The 13858-nt window shown below is 40.2% G+C and overlaps 2 protein-coding genes and 1 long non-coding RNA gene across 3 annotated transcripts in view; 1 reads left to right on the top strand and 2 right to left on the bottom strand.

The window, feature by feature from the left end:
* Positions 1 to 7546, top strand: part of LOC122980568 — a 14865-nt gene extending 7319 nt beyond the window's left edge. The window contains exon 2 of the long non-coding RNA XR_006403054.1: positions 7416 to 7546. This is a non-coding gene — a long non-coding RNA (uncharacterized LOC122980568). The remainder of the gene's footprint in view (positions 1 to 7415) is intronic.
* Positions 1 to 13858, bottom strand: part of LOC122980554 (adenosine receptor A1-like) — a 719840-nt gene that overhangs the window by 199018 nt on the left and 506964 nt on the right. The window lies entirely within an intron of this gene.
* Positions 1 to 13858, bottom strand: part of ncoa5 (nuclear receptor coactivator 5) — a 26999-nt gene extending 13141 nt beyond the window's left edge. The window contains exons 1-11 of the mRNA XM_044348698.1: positions 13720 to 13858; positions 11900 to 11953; positions 9548 to 9819; positions 9170 to 9277; positions 8208 to 8271; positions 6234 to 6512; positions 6011 to 6132; positions 4980 to 5112; positions 4611 to 4810; positions 4283 to 4487; positions 3982 to 4080 (exon numbers count right to left, since the gene is read on the bottom strand). Of these exons, the coding sequence (XP_044204633.1) occupies positions 3982 to 4080; positions 4283 to 4487; positions 4611 to 4810; positions 4980 to 5112; positions 6011 to 6132; positions 6234 to 6512; positions 8208 to 8271; positions 9170 to 9277; positions 9548 to 9716 (1379 nt within the window). The 5' untranslated portion in view covers positions 9717 to 9819; positions 11900 to 11953; positions 13720 to 13858. The remainder of the gene's footprint in view (positions 1 to 3981; positions 4081 to 4282; positions 4488 to 4610; positions 4811 to 4979; positions 5113 to 6010; positions 6133 to 6233; positions 6513 to 8207; positions 8272 to 9169; positions 9278 to 9547; positions 9820 to 11899; positions 11954 to 13719) is intronic.

Below are 13858 nucleotides of genomic sequence, written 5' to 3'. Positions count from 1 at the left end.
TACTTTTAACCTCAGCCTTGCTATATTTTACAACTATACTTATTTCTCTTTTTCTTGTTGCTGCTTTTTCATATTTACCTGCCTGCTCATTTACATCCACACCAATATGTGCAGGAATCCACATGAATTTATTTTCTATTCCTGCCCTCTCAATACTGAATATTGTTTGAGGTATGTCAAGTACTATGTCTTGCCTTGTATCTGACCGCATGGATTTGATATTTATTAGCACCCTACCGATATCAGAACCTATCAAAACTTTGATTGGTTTGACTTCCTTTATCCAGTTTAGAGCTAGTAGATTAGCTAACACTTCCACTGTATATACTGCTAGATTGTCACTAACCATTTTATTTGACATTACATTTAATTCTTGAATGATAAACACTACCCCTACTCTATTGTACAATGTTTTAGATGCATCTCTACTTACTACACTACCTTGAGGAGTTCCATTCTCTACTAAATAATTCCCACTAAAATCTTTTCCTATTCTTACTGAGATGATCCTATCAATTAAAAAACATTTAATCCATCTATACATTTTTCCTCTTATTCCCATTTGATGCAACTTTACTATTAATTCCTCTTTCCACATCATGTCAACACTGAAAAATACAGCCACTACACTTTGTTTGTTAACATGAGCTTTCCTAATTTCATGTTCTAAACACAGAGCAGGATCTATAGCACATCTTCCTTGTCTAAATCCACTTTGATAACATTTTAATGTTATCAAAGTTTGATTTCTAAATAATAAAATAACCTGTCATTAATCATTTTTCCATAATTTTGCCTACATGAGATGTTAAAGCTATCGACCTATAACTCCTTCCAAACTTGGATCTTTACCTGGTTTTAAGATAGGAATAATTATGGATTCTTTCCATTGAGTGGGCAAGGATCTCACTTCCCATATTATATTATGCAACTTTAATAATACTTCTTTACTCCTATCACCATGATTATTTGTGACAATATTTGTTTTAGTGGTTTCTATAGTGATGACTTATATGTTCAAGGTGTTGACTGAGAAAAAATGGCTGTCAAATGTTCTCATTGAATTACAGATTTTGAGAACTCAGGAGTGTTCACTGTACACATGACGACATGGCTAGACCTTGAAAACAAGTGTTTCGCAAAAAATAAGAAAAAGTATGAGTTCACTGTATTGTTGTTATATTTCAATCTTTCTCAAGTAGTCTTACATAAGGTAATAGGGGATTTTGAGTTTGCGAATGGATGGGCCTTATTAAATGTTTATCACTGAAGTCAGAGACACTGTAACCTGCTATTGTTGTCTTTTGTAGTACACTGTTCTATCACTGTTGACAAAGTCTTAGAGTTTTGTATGATTTTGTGCAATATTGTTCTCCTGTTGGTAATTTTTCATTTTATCAGATATTTATTTTATATAAACCACTGGAGGTGTCAGCAGTCACTTATTTCATCTGAATGTTTGTCATCTCTGGTGGAACACACATGTATTGCATCCAGCTGTGGAGGTCTGACAGCTCTGACTATAAAATATGATTAATTCTCATCATTTTGCCGCAGTTTTAAATTGCAGTAACCCAGAGACCTAACTGCTGATTTTGTTTAAATCAATTCATTTGAGCATTTTACATTTTCACGCTATCTTACCATCAAAAATGGGTTGCCACAGGGGTCTATCCTTGGTCCATTGCCGTTTACATTATACATTGATAACATAATTCGTCCTAATTATTGCTTCAATGTCCATTTCTTTGCAGATGATACAATTTTATATGCCCAAGGCTCCACCCCAGCCCAGGCCCTGACTCGCCTTCCTTTGATGCTTTCCAATTATCACTCCTTAATCACAGACTAGTTTTAAATGCAGAAAAGACCAAGTAGATGGTATTCTCCACCTCTACCAGGGACTCTGACTATCCTGCCATTAAAATTTTAAATGGCACCCATATTACTCTTGCTGAGTCATACAAATAATTATAGTGTTTGTCACTCAATCTGTGAGGTGAGCCTTCCCAGAATCCCTCCTCCACCCAGAAAGCCAAATCTTACAAAAATTTTAGCCAAGAGATTAAATTACTATTTCAATGTGGAAAAACAAGAAGAATCAGAAGTGTCAAAGTATCAGAAATGCCTGGAAATCCACAATTTGGATTTAAGTTGTAGAAAAAGGCAGCATCTGCTTTTACTCCCTCTTCACAGCCACCAACTGTGGTTCTATTCAGTGTGTTAATTATAAACATCATCAATCCCTAACATTAGCCTTACGAGGGCATTCAGACAACCTTTTGTGCTATATGGCCTTTGGAAATACAAGCTTTAATTTAATAACCAGTCCCTCTATCCAGAGGACCTTTGTCTCTGTCCAGGTTTGTTTTTAATTCACTGGAGTTGTGGGAAACATTTTGTATGGATATAGATTTAAATGATATATACAGCATACACACAAAGACACACCTGTATCAAATTCACTACGAAAATGTTTTTCCATTGAGAATCCTTCATTACTCTTCCTTGATACTGTACCTGGTCTTATGGTAAAGCCGTAGTGTGTTCCTTTCAGTTCTGTGGGAGTGTGTGTATGTGTGTACATGTGCACTTGTAACTGCTGGGGGGGAGGGGGGGGGGGGTGTTTGTGGGCGAGGGTGGGAAGGGGCTACGTGTAAATAAATCAAATACAGTTAGTGTGGAGGTGTTTATTTCTTTGTGTCAGTGTAAGTTAATATTCTCTAATTAAAAAAAAATCTATTGTACACTAAAAAGAGGAAAAAGTAGTTTTATCCTACATTTCAAATGCTTATATTAAATGTTTACTGTTCCATCTTATAGATTTATCAGCACAAAATGCAATAAACCAATACCATTTTATTACAGTAATTGTGTCTGGAGTTTTTAATCACGTCTTGTTTTAACAATGAAAATGTTCCAAATTACAAAGACACTGTGCAAAAACTGTAAAACACAACAGATCATGGTTGGAAAAGAACTAAAGGGGTTCAACTTGCACCAAAACTTACTGTACACATGCAACATTGCCTCATAGTTTCACTCAAAAGTAAGAAGACTGAACAATGATCTTCTGTCTCATAACCATTGAAAATACAGGCCAGTTTAACCAACTAAACACAAGGTCCAGAATAAAATTAAAAACTTTTATAAAACATCCCTACAGTCTACGTATATTCAGCTGGTAAATTCACTGCACAGAAAATTGATGTGGTGTCTACTTGTATCGGAGGGAGAGGAGATTCATTCACTACAACCCGTCAGTAATGTCGGGGATACATAGACATGGGTGGGATCTGGCCCATGCCGGGTGCCGGCCTTGGTGGTTGCGGTTGAGAGGCCCCACTGCCCACCAGGTGGTTGAGAGACGGTCCACTCTGAATGAGGGTGTCCAGAGCTTTCTGGACGCTCGGGTTGTCAAAATTGATACCTGAAGTAGAGCTGGGGGGTCTCGGACCACCTGGTGTGACTGGCATGCGGACTGATGGGGCACCATACCCCTGGGATCCAGCTGAAGGAGGGCCAGGCATGGGTGGGCGAGATGGGTTCTGGAGAGGGGATGGGCCGAGGGAGCCGTACAACTGGGACTGTGAGGAGGTGGAGGAGGGTGGACCTCCAGAGGCTGCTGACACTCCGGTGCCGCTGTTGAACAGGCTGAGGATTTTAGCCTGCAGCTCCTGCTGGTGGCTGGGATTAGTTGAGGCACTTGGACCAGCTGACAGGCCAAGGTGGCTGGACTGTGATGGTGTGTGAGTAGAGTGGGATGGAGGCAGTCCTGCAGCCGAGGGCGGAAGGTCATGATGTGATGCTGCAGAAGGTGCAGCATGGACTGCAGCTGTAGGGTAATAAGTGCACAGATAAAAATGTGTTGCTTTGTGGACAAGAATACAGCATTCAACACAGAAAACCATAGAAGTACACCAATAATTTGATTAAAATCAACTTTAGCAGAACATTAATGATCCTTTTCCAAATAAGGACTTCTTACCTGCATGAGGGTCTGCAGTGCTTCGTAGCAGCCGTGCTCTTTTTTCCTTCAGATATGCAACAAGACCATCCAGCTCGTCTGGAGTTACAAATCTACCCAGCAACCACACAGAAAAGAAATGATTCTAAGTGCAGCCTGAGTGATTGAAATTATAATCTTCCAAGCATGCAAACTGTAACTGAGGTATTACGGAATTTTACATTACACTTGAAATTCTCCTCTCCTCCTCCAATTTCTACACATTAATTCAAGAAATTAGTTATTCAAGATGTTAGAAGATATTAAACCAGATACCTGTTTTCAGACAGCAGTGTGATGGCAGTAAGCACAGAAATCGGATGGCTCTCTCTGTCGGGCTCCCGGAGTAACACATCGTCCGCCATCTTGGCAGCCTTCCTGGCAATCTCCTCACGTTCTTTTTCACGTTTTTCAACTTTGTAGGTGTCATAGTTGTGGGCAACTAGCATCATGGCATCCTGCATTGGCATGTTTCGATGCTCTACGGCAGTGAGAAAAAAAAAATCTTTTGTAATACTGTGTTGTTTACTTTTGGAGTTACTAATTTTAAAGCTAGCTTAAGATCCAACAAATGTCCAACCAAATGCATACTGTCTTGCATTACCTTGAGGTGTCCCGAACAAGATGTTGACTGTGCAGGATCGGTGAACCTGGTGCTGCTGGGTAATGATGATGGCAAATGGTGTGCGGGCTCGGCCTACATCCTCCAGTGCCTGAGTTAGTGACACTTCTGTGTTGAGGAAGATCAGGTCCACCACCATGCCCAAGTCACGGACTTTCCGCCCGACCGTCTCAGCATACTCCCTACAGTTGTTTTTGAAGCAAAGGTACACAGAGGCAGGCAGAGACACACACACACACACACACACAGAGGAGCAATATGAAATGAAAACATACTATGTACTGATTGATTTACAAAAACGCTTCTGATTTGAGTTCTGTTTTCCTCATAAAGAACAGAGAGTGGACATACTTCTGTGCCTTGTTGACGACAATCACAGAGCAGTCAACAGGACGGTCAGTTTCGTAGCGCCGCTGGAGTTGTTCATAGTACTGTCGATACAACTCATTACGCCGACGCTCTTCTGGTCGAGCGCGATCATCCGCTGTTGGGGAGGGTACCACAGAGTATAATGTCAGCATGATTTCCTGCATTTGAATACAATTCTACATAGACTTTAAAAACAACCTTTTAAAAAAGCAGTCCAAGGATAAAATAAAAAGATGGCTGGACACAGTGACATGAAGCCAGCTGCTGTGACGATTACAGGGCAGCTGACAGTGATGCGTTCACGGACGTCAACTCCAGCTTGGCCCTTTCCACACCAGCCCCCCATGGGTCAAATTTCCATTTATGGAAGGTTTAGCAGCAGGGTGGGCCGCATTGGAATATCAAAGCTTTCAGGCCGCTGCTCCTCCCTCTGATGCAGTTTCACAAGGAATGTCGACGCAGCTGCGCATTGACAGAATGAATGAACAGAGCACTGAGACTGGGTTATTCTCTCCAGTTCTGCCGTGTCCCTCTTCCATTCATGGACATCAAGGAGATAAATCTATCCTCCAAGAGGAGATAGATTTTCTCTCCACAGTCTATCGTTTCCACTCATGACAGACAAAAGGGGTTTTACCCTGTGTAATTCCTGGTTCCCAAGAGGATGGGAGGTTTCAGACCCATTTTGGATCTCTCATATTCTGAACAAGTGCATTGCCCGCAATACATTCATTATGTTAATCATCAGGAGGTTCCCAGAAATGGTTGAGCCAGGCGACTGGTTCACCACCATCGTGGCACCAAAACACAGGAAGTTCCTGTGTTTTGCCTTTCAGGGGATAGCCTACAAGTACAACAGACTTCTGTTCGGTTACTCCCTGGCTCCCCTCACCTTCAGCAGATGTGAGAACGCAATATTAGTCTCATGTGGTTCAGTACTCTGACCAACTAAGAGTAGGTAAACGTAATAACGACCTTTAGCAGTAATTAGTATTAGTATTGTACATGCATACCTTCTGGCTCACGCCGTCCGTTCCACGGATCTCTGTACGGGTCCCTGTAGGGTTCATCCTTCCTCCGGTAAAAGTCTTCTGCACCACTTCCACTACGGTAGTATCGATCATAGTCTTCTCTGCTGTATGGAAACATTTCAGGTTCAAACAAAAACATAACCACTTGACTATGGAGTTTGTCTATTCATCGGTTCCAGCTAATGGGCTGAGATTTAGAAGTCACCTGTAAGCAGGATCCCGTGGGTCACTTCGGAGGTCCTTGTCTCTGCTCTCTGAACCACGGTAACGGTAATCGGGATCACGAGAGTGGCCACCTGACCTAGGCTCTCTACTTGAGCCCCTCCCATCACGGCTGTCCCGGGGCTCACGTCCATCACGTCCGTCACGTCCGTCACGTCCATCTCGTCCGTCGCGTCCGTCACGCCCCCCATCACGCCCATACACGGGTGAACGGGACCGAGGCCGGGCCTCCTTGCTGTCCCCATAACCGCTATACGGGGCCCTGAGAGAAAAGTTATGAATTAGTGCAAGAAGGTTGATGTTCAGACTGCCTATGAAATACTACAGTGGGTTACAGTAACTTCTGTCCATGATTGGCGAGGATAGGCCTACAGATTGTATTGTAAATTTTAATTAATCTGCATTTATTAGATGTGAAAAGATGGAAAAAATTTAAATGCACAACTGCAGTAACAGAAAACAGCTATATCGTTCGCACAGGGAAATAGCCCGGCAGATAAATGCAACAAGTTCAATCCAGGAATCCAGGTTCCAATGTGTGATCTTTCAACAACGATCTTTAAAAAAAGTCCAGTGGTTCGCATACGAAAAAATGTCAATGTCTTAATAATTTGAGGTTTACTGACCATAAATCCAGCCCTCAAAATACACGGGTACCTATGTTGTTAAACTTTTTTGAACAAGGCTGTTTATTTTGCGTATTTCTCTCAACTTGCTTAAGATGATTTGAGGTTTATTCTTCAGTAAGTCACATTTTAAGGCTGTAAATATGAGGTCACAAAAAATGCTCAAAAAAAAATAAAAATAAAAATGCAGGTTTGTGCGAATTTTTCATCTCGGAGAACTTCCAAGAAGGAAAATGCTCTGTAAAGAACATTCAACTGTTTCTACACATGAAGCTGTTATAAATTGGGATGTGTGACGTTTTTTAAGCGATCCGAAGGTCATTTGTGTGACTTTCATGACTTGGATTCCTAAATACGTGAAGTGACTAAATCCAAGAGATAACCCCTTCAGAGCAGTTTGTGCTAACTTTCAAATGTATCAGCACACACTCTTCTGTTGCCTTTAGGGTAGAATAGGGCCATGCTTTACTAAAGGATACTGTCCAACAATTCTTTGCTATAGCACATTTAAAGATGATGGCCATTCTTAGCAGCTTCAGGTGTTGCACAACGATAGTTTTACTTCAGTCGGATTCTCTCGGCATTGTGTCTTTTCCAAAACTTTCATGATTTGCCCTCACGTCTTCTCCTTCAATGTGTCTTCCACTGAAGTCAAGGAAAAGCGGTCACGGTTTTTGGACTAGCAAGCATCATCTTGTAACAAAATGAAATTTATTTTGCATAATGCATCAACAGTGAGGCTCAAAGTAAATGTTTTAAATGGAAAAGGTCTATGTTTTATAAAAGTCTATCACTAAATCGATCCCTGCAATTCCCAGACAGTACTGTGTATCAAGACTGTTGAAGTTTACGATAGGGAAGAGGTAGATAATAAAATAAGCATCATACACTTGCATTGGTCTGTGATCCTGTGTTTTTTCAATACACATGTTGGGCTTTAGGCCAGTTGTTTCTCAGACTAAATGCAGTATCAATGTAAACCCCTGTTGTAGCTATAAAAATGAAATCCAGGACCAAAAGAAAAAAAAAAAAAAAAAAAAAAATCATGGAAACACCAATGCTGAAACGCCATAAGGCATGAACCTTTGAGACGAAGACAAAATAGCATAGACACGGCTCTTTTCTTTATTTCAACAGATCTGGAAATGTCAATTTAGGATGAAAGATTGGCTGTCCCATAAACCTTCATAAATCCATCTAATGGTACGGCAGCTTCCATCAAGCAAACTGGTGGAAATGACACTTGAGGTAAAAGTTAAATACGCTTTTGTTTTTTTACCAGCCCCTCAGAGGCGATGGTAGTTCTTCACACCCATTTCGCGTTACTTTACCTTCGTGGAGGGCTCTGCTGGGATTGAGGTTTAGCTTGCCGTCGCTCCACTGCCATATTTACATCTGAAAATAAATCAATCCAAACGTTGAACAAAACAGTGACATGTCAATCAGCTTATGTGTTCACGCAGAATGGAGTGGCCGCGCCAACACTTCCACGATCCAAATGAAATTGAACTCCATTATTCCGAGCTTGAAAATCCAAACTGGACGAGGTCAAAATGCAGCAAATCGAGTTGCCGAATCTGTCAAATTGAGTTTAAGATGAAGAAACGAGATATTTTTCCCCCGTCAAAATTGGGTAAACACTGGTGCAAATTAGATTTTCAACTTCAGAAATTCCAAAAACTACTGGCGTCAAACTTTAGTGACACATTTAAATCCATGTTGAAGAAAATGCCAAGACACTGTTGCAAATAAGACAAAACCAAAGATTCCAGCTTTGCCAGAATTTAATATTGCACTTGTTTATTTGTGTTGTATGCCAATAATGCAACATGTCTGCACCAAAAAGGTTAAAGTAGAAACGTCAGAGAGACAAATCGATATTTTAATGAGTGGTAGGTTATATAACCTACACTTTGTGAGGTCAATTGCGGAGAAGCGCAGGGCTCCACTTTTATTGGATGCAGCTTCTTACACCATTTGAGTGACTTTTTATACTTTTTATGACTTTTTATGCCTGAGAAGATCTCTAGCTTTCATTCAAAGTTATCCATAGACAACTATTAGTCTGGTCAAATGTTAATCCTTGAGATACCATATTATGTTTTCTGCGTTGACATTTTTGTATCCAAATCCACAGATACAGATCTTTAGGATTCACCATCATACCCAGTCATTGTATTTACACAAAAACTCAGTAACCATCATATGTTTAATTCATTAATTTGGTGTTCTGTATGCATGTTGCTGGCTGTTCTTTAGCCAGACAGTCTCACCGACTGCAGTTAAGGCTTACCTATTTTATAACCTTTATATATTCGACCCTTTTGGGCCGCCTTTGCTGCTTCGGCTTCCTCAATGCGCTCAAATTGTACAAATCCGAACCCACGAAACATGGATACGCCTGAAAGAGGAAAATTTTAAGTGGTACAAACTTGTCAATAACATTTTGGATACCTACCAATAAATCCAAAAATTATTAGTAGGAATATCCAATATTATATGCTTGCATTTCACGACTCATAATAAGTTAATGTTACTAGACATCTAAATGCACTTTGGCCATTACTTACAAAAATTACTCCAACCACTGTGACATTTGGGGACAATCTGATTGATTCAAATTATGAATTCAATTGACAACTTATTGTTTGTTTATGTTGTGTTTACTGACCGACTATCTTTCCATATGGGTGGAAAATGTCTTCCAAATCCTTCTTTTCCATGTCAGAGGTCGGCAAATTCCCAACAAAAATCCTCCTCTCCAAATCTCTAGGATCGTTACTGCTGCAGGAGCGTGAATAACGCCCTGGAGATGCGCTGCGGCTTCTTCGGCGAGACATGACTTGATCCAAAGGTTTACTGGTTCTTTCTTCGTACGTCTCAAATGCTTGAAAAAGTTTGTTTTGTTTGCTTCTAAGCGTCTTTAAATGGTCGTCCACGATTCTGAAACATCAGTGAGTTAATAGAAGAGATAAAATTCCTTGGATGGATAAAAAGTTTTAGTGGAGCAAAAGTTGCAGATCAGAAATCACATAAAAATTCAGTCAAATACAAACGATGTGGTAAATTCATTATCAAATGTAGCAAATATTAAAATTTGAAATAAACAGTGCTCAAATCGCAAGTTCTTCTGACACCATGTGCATTCTTTAATGCATTCTGCATTTCTCTGTTGCTCATTTGCACAACAGGACGATTTAACTCTGTACTGGACCTCTATGCATATGAGAGCTCAGGGTTTCCACCAGAAAAAGGTAGTTGGCTTGGGAACATGTTGCTGTGTGTTAAGCTGTTACCAGTGATACACAGTGTTCGGGCATACACTGATTACACTACTTGCCCACCATTGTTTTGCTTTTTTCATAAAAATAAAACCCATTTGGTTCATTTTCATGTACCAGTGCCCACATTCATCACATAAAAAAAAACTATAATTTGTAAAATACTAAGCGTGTTATCAATGATGCTGCAACTATAAACTGAAAGTGTCTGCTCTGTGACCGTCTGCAGCAGCAGCGTCGTCTGAGCACAGAGTAGCAGAGACGTCTGTCCTCCCTCCTGCTCTCTGCTATAAACACACGTAGCTGTTAGCAAGCAGCTGCTCTCATGACTCCCCAGGTCTCGGTGCTTGTTTTCGGCAGAAACTCTCCCGCTCTCTGCCTACTCTCGGATGGCTGCAATCCACTGTGTGAATTTAGTGATTCAATAGGATTTCCCCCCCAATTTTCCCTCTTGAAGAGGTGTCACAGCCTTGCATAACCAGCCTACAATTTCACTGCACTCACTTTGGTTTGGCATGGCTCTTTCGCTATGTCAAATGCACACTTTGCGGGCTTTCGCTGGTCTTTACTCTCTATTGTCCAGCATGGTTGCTGCTTTGGAAATGTCAAACTCTTCTTCAACTATCCACAAAAATCAGTTTCTGATAACATCTAGTTAAAATTGTTTACTGCATCCAGAGGTTTTGTAAGACGGTAAACAGCGTTATCAAAGCACTTCCCCATGCTGACAAATTCCATATTATTGTTTGGGCTCAATCTATTGTCATTTCATGTTTCCAAGACTTAAATCCTGCAGTGAAAACCAAGCTTGAAAAATGTACACACCACGACTCACTACATATTCACCAGTGAGCATATACTTTATTTTATGGTAAAAGAAATGAAGAAATTTCCATGCTAAGAAATGGTGAGTGAAGAAACGGCGCTACAGAGGCAAGAGCAATTGATGAGGAAACATGTCATTAGGAACTCTTGAGAAAGTGCTCCAGCTCTGGACAAGTAGCTCTCACGATTGTGTGGAAAACAAACACTAAAATGTACACACCATTGCCTGAGTTACTGGCTAGTCGCTTCTGCATAGAGGCATCGCGCCCGTCCAAACTGTTGAAAAATGCTTTTACGGCAACGGTGAAAGGCGTTTCATGGTAGGCAAATTAAAGCCACTAATATTCCACACAAAACAAAATCCAAAAGTTGGGCTGCAGCTGCTGTGAGAAGCGGAGCTAAAAGGACAGATACCCACATAGACAGACACAGCGTCAACTGAGCAGTGTGATAAGCTGTTTAGAAACGGTGCCTCCACAACTACTGTGAAGTAAATTACTTTAAATTTACTCAAGGAATTTGTAAATTAGCATCAAACATCCAAAAATCGTAAATGCTGCCTTTGTTTAAATCTCCTCTTCCTTCCAAATGGTAAAATTGAAATATCTTGATGAAAATCGCATTGGTTGAAATTAAATCATGAGCTTATAGTCCCCTTCAAAATGGCAAAATTCAAAGGCTTCTTTTGTTCCAACAAACCAAAGCTCTTAAGGTCTTGAGAGGATCATCAGGGTAAACTGATGTTTTTGTAAAGCACAGAAATTTTCAGCAAAAGAGAATGTACAGAGGTTTTAAGTCCTGACAAACAAAAACCACAAACTTTGAGAAAATTTAAAAGGTAAAGTTTTTTCGTCACATCACATTTATGATTGAGGGTAACTGACATAATGCTGTTCAGAGAGCAGCCTCACACATACCTTAACTTGAACCTGGATGACCTGGACTCTGTGTCCACATAATTTACAAACCGTCTGAAAAGAGAGAAAAATAAATCAATAACCACTTTGCACAGTTTAAGAAATAAAATACATCAAAATCAATTGTTAGACTGACAAGATTCAGTTGTGATAAGTATCTATGGTATTTATCATAAAAAGTAATAAACATTCATATATACACTAGAGTTGCAACGATTAGTTGATTAATCGATTAGTCAATCAACTGAAACAATATCTTCATCACCTGAGAAATGCAATCTAGTACCCCACAGCCGTGCAAATACTGCCTAGCTATGCGTAGCCTGTAATGTTCAATATCTGATGAGATATTAAGGTGTCAATTCAACTTAGCAGAGAGTTAGACCAGTGGTCTGTTAGCTCGTTATAGGTAGCTACTTTTGTGTGTCTAACTTGATGCTTTGGAGACTTCATACATGGTGATATCCCTTGTGTTAAAGGACGGGTTCACTATTTTTGAAGTCTGTCTTAAATCAATAGTCAGGTGCACATCTGAACACTGAAAGAGGTTACCTTGCTATAATCATTCCTCATGTTTATATTGGCTATAAGGATACCCTTCAAATGCACTTTCAATGTAAAGGCCAATTCATGCTTTCTGAGTAAATGTGATGTAAATTTCGTCACCCACCCGCGAAGGTCCCTCTGCAGACATCTGCACACAGCCAAAAATTTGAGACTGCATGGACTGAATGTATATGCTATAAAACAACGCAAGGGGCTTTTTTGGTGTGGGCGTGCTGTTTAAAGTATTAGTGACACAATGAAATACAATCCAGCAAGTCCGGAAAGCACGAATTGGCCTTAAGTAACGGGGGCCAGAATCCACAATGTCTTTTAAAGTTTATCTGAAGCTTATATGAGGCTTCAGCAGTCTGAGTTAGCCATATCAAGTGGATATCTGCCACATTTTCAGTCTCTTTAGTGTAAAATTCCCTCTTTGTGTTTCCTCAGACAGTATTTCCCTGTTGAACAGCAGTGGAAGTATAGTAACAAAAAGAGGGACTGAAAACACTGTAACAAAGATATCTACTTGGTTTGACTAAATTGTGCGACTGTAGCTTCATTTTAGCTTCACATAGGCTAAACTTTCAAATACATGTTTGCACAGAAGGAAGGCTGTGGATTTTGTCCCCCATCAATAACATTGCCAATTCATCGTGAATTGATCTTCTAATGGTCAGTGTGAACAGCAGGAACGATTATGGCAAGAAAAACTTTCAGTGTTCATTTGGGCACCTGATTGTTGTTTTAAGACAGACCTGTATAACGGTGAACCTGTCCTTTAAGAATGGGCTGCTCTTTCATTAGTAAACTTTACCGTTAACGTTATCCTGGCTAATTAACTGTCGCGTAGTCGTTAGAGTCAGATGTGGTCAAACTTCAATCACAGACATCGTTAAGGAAACAACACAAATTAGATGCTGGCGTCAGTTAACCTGCGTGTTAGCGGCAGTTATTTAAATATGGAGTCCACGATGCAAATGGGTTGGCACACACTCAAACACCGGGTCATGTGAACGGAAAAAAATTAATTTTGATGTTCCGCTTTTAAAAACTGACTAAATATTGACATTTCTGAACTTAAAATATCTATTCCCGAGTGTGCGGTCCATTTATGGGGTTATGATTTACACGTAGCTATGTTAGATATTAGCTACTTCATGTTAGCTTAGCTACCTGTTATCTTACAACCAAACGAACTAGCTTAGCAGTGAAGTAGCCAACTGCATAACGGTAATGTTGTTATGCTAAAGACAGCAGGGCGATTTTTCACTCACCTTCAACGTGCATTTAATCTGTTTTCAGTCACTTCAGACCGCGGACAGGACTCAACTGATCACTATCTTCTCACAAAGCTTCTTTCCTCTTATTTGTTAACGGCATGGACGTATAAAGGTTTACGGCAGCTTCTTCTTC

Source organism: Thunnus albacares, chromosome 4, assembly GCF_914725855.1.
Source record: "Thunnus albacares chromosome 4, fThuAlb1.1, whole genome shotgun sequence".
NCBI lineage: Eukaryota > Metazoa > Chordata > Actinopteri > Scombriformes > Scombridae > Thunnus > Thunnus albacares.
This window is presented reverse-complemented; position numbering and strand designations above follow the sequence as displayed.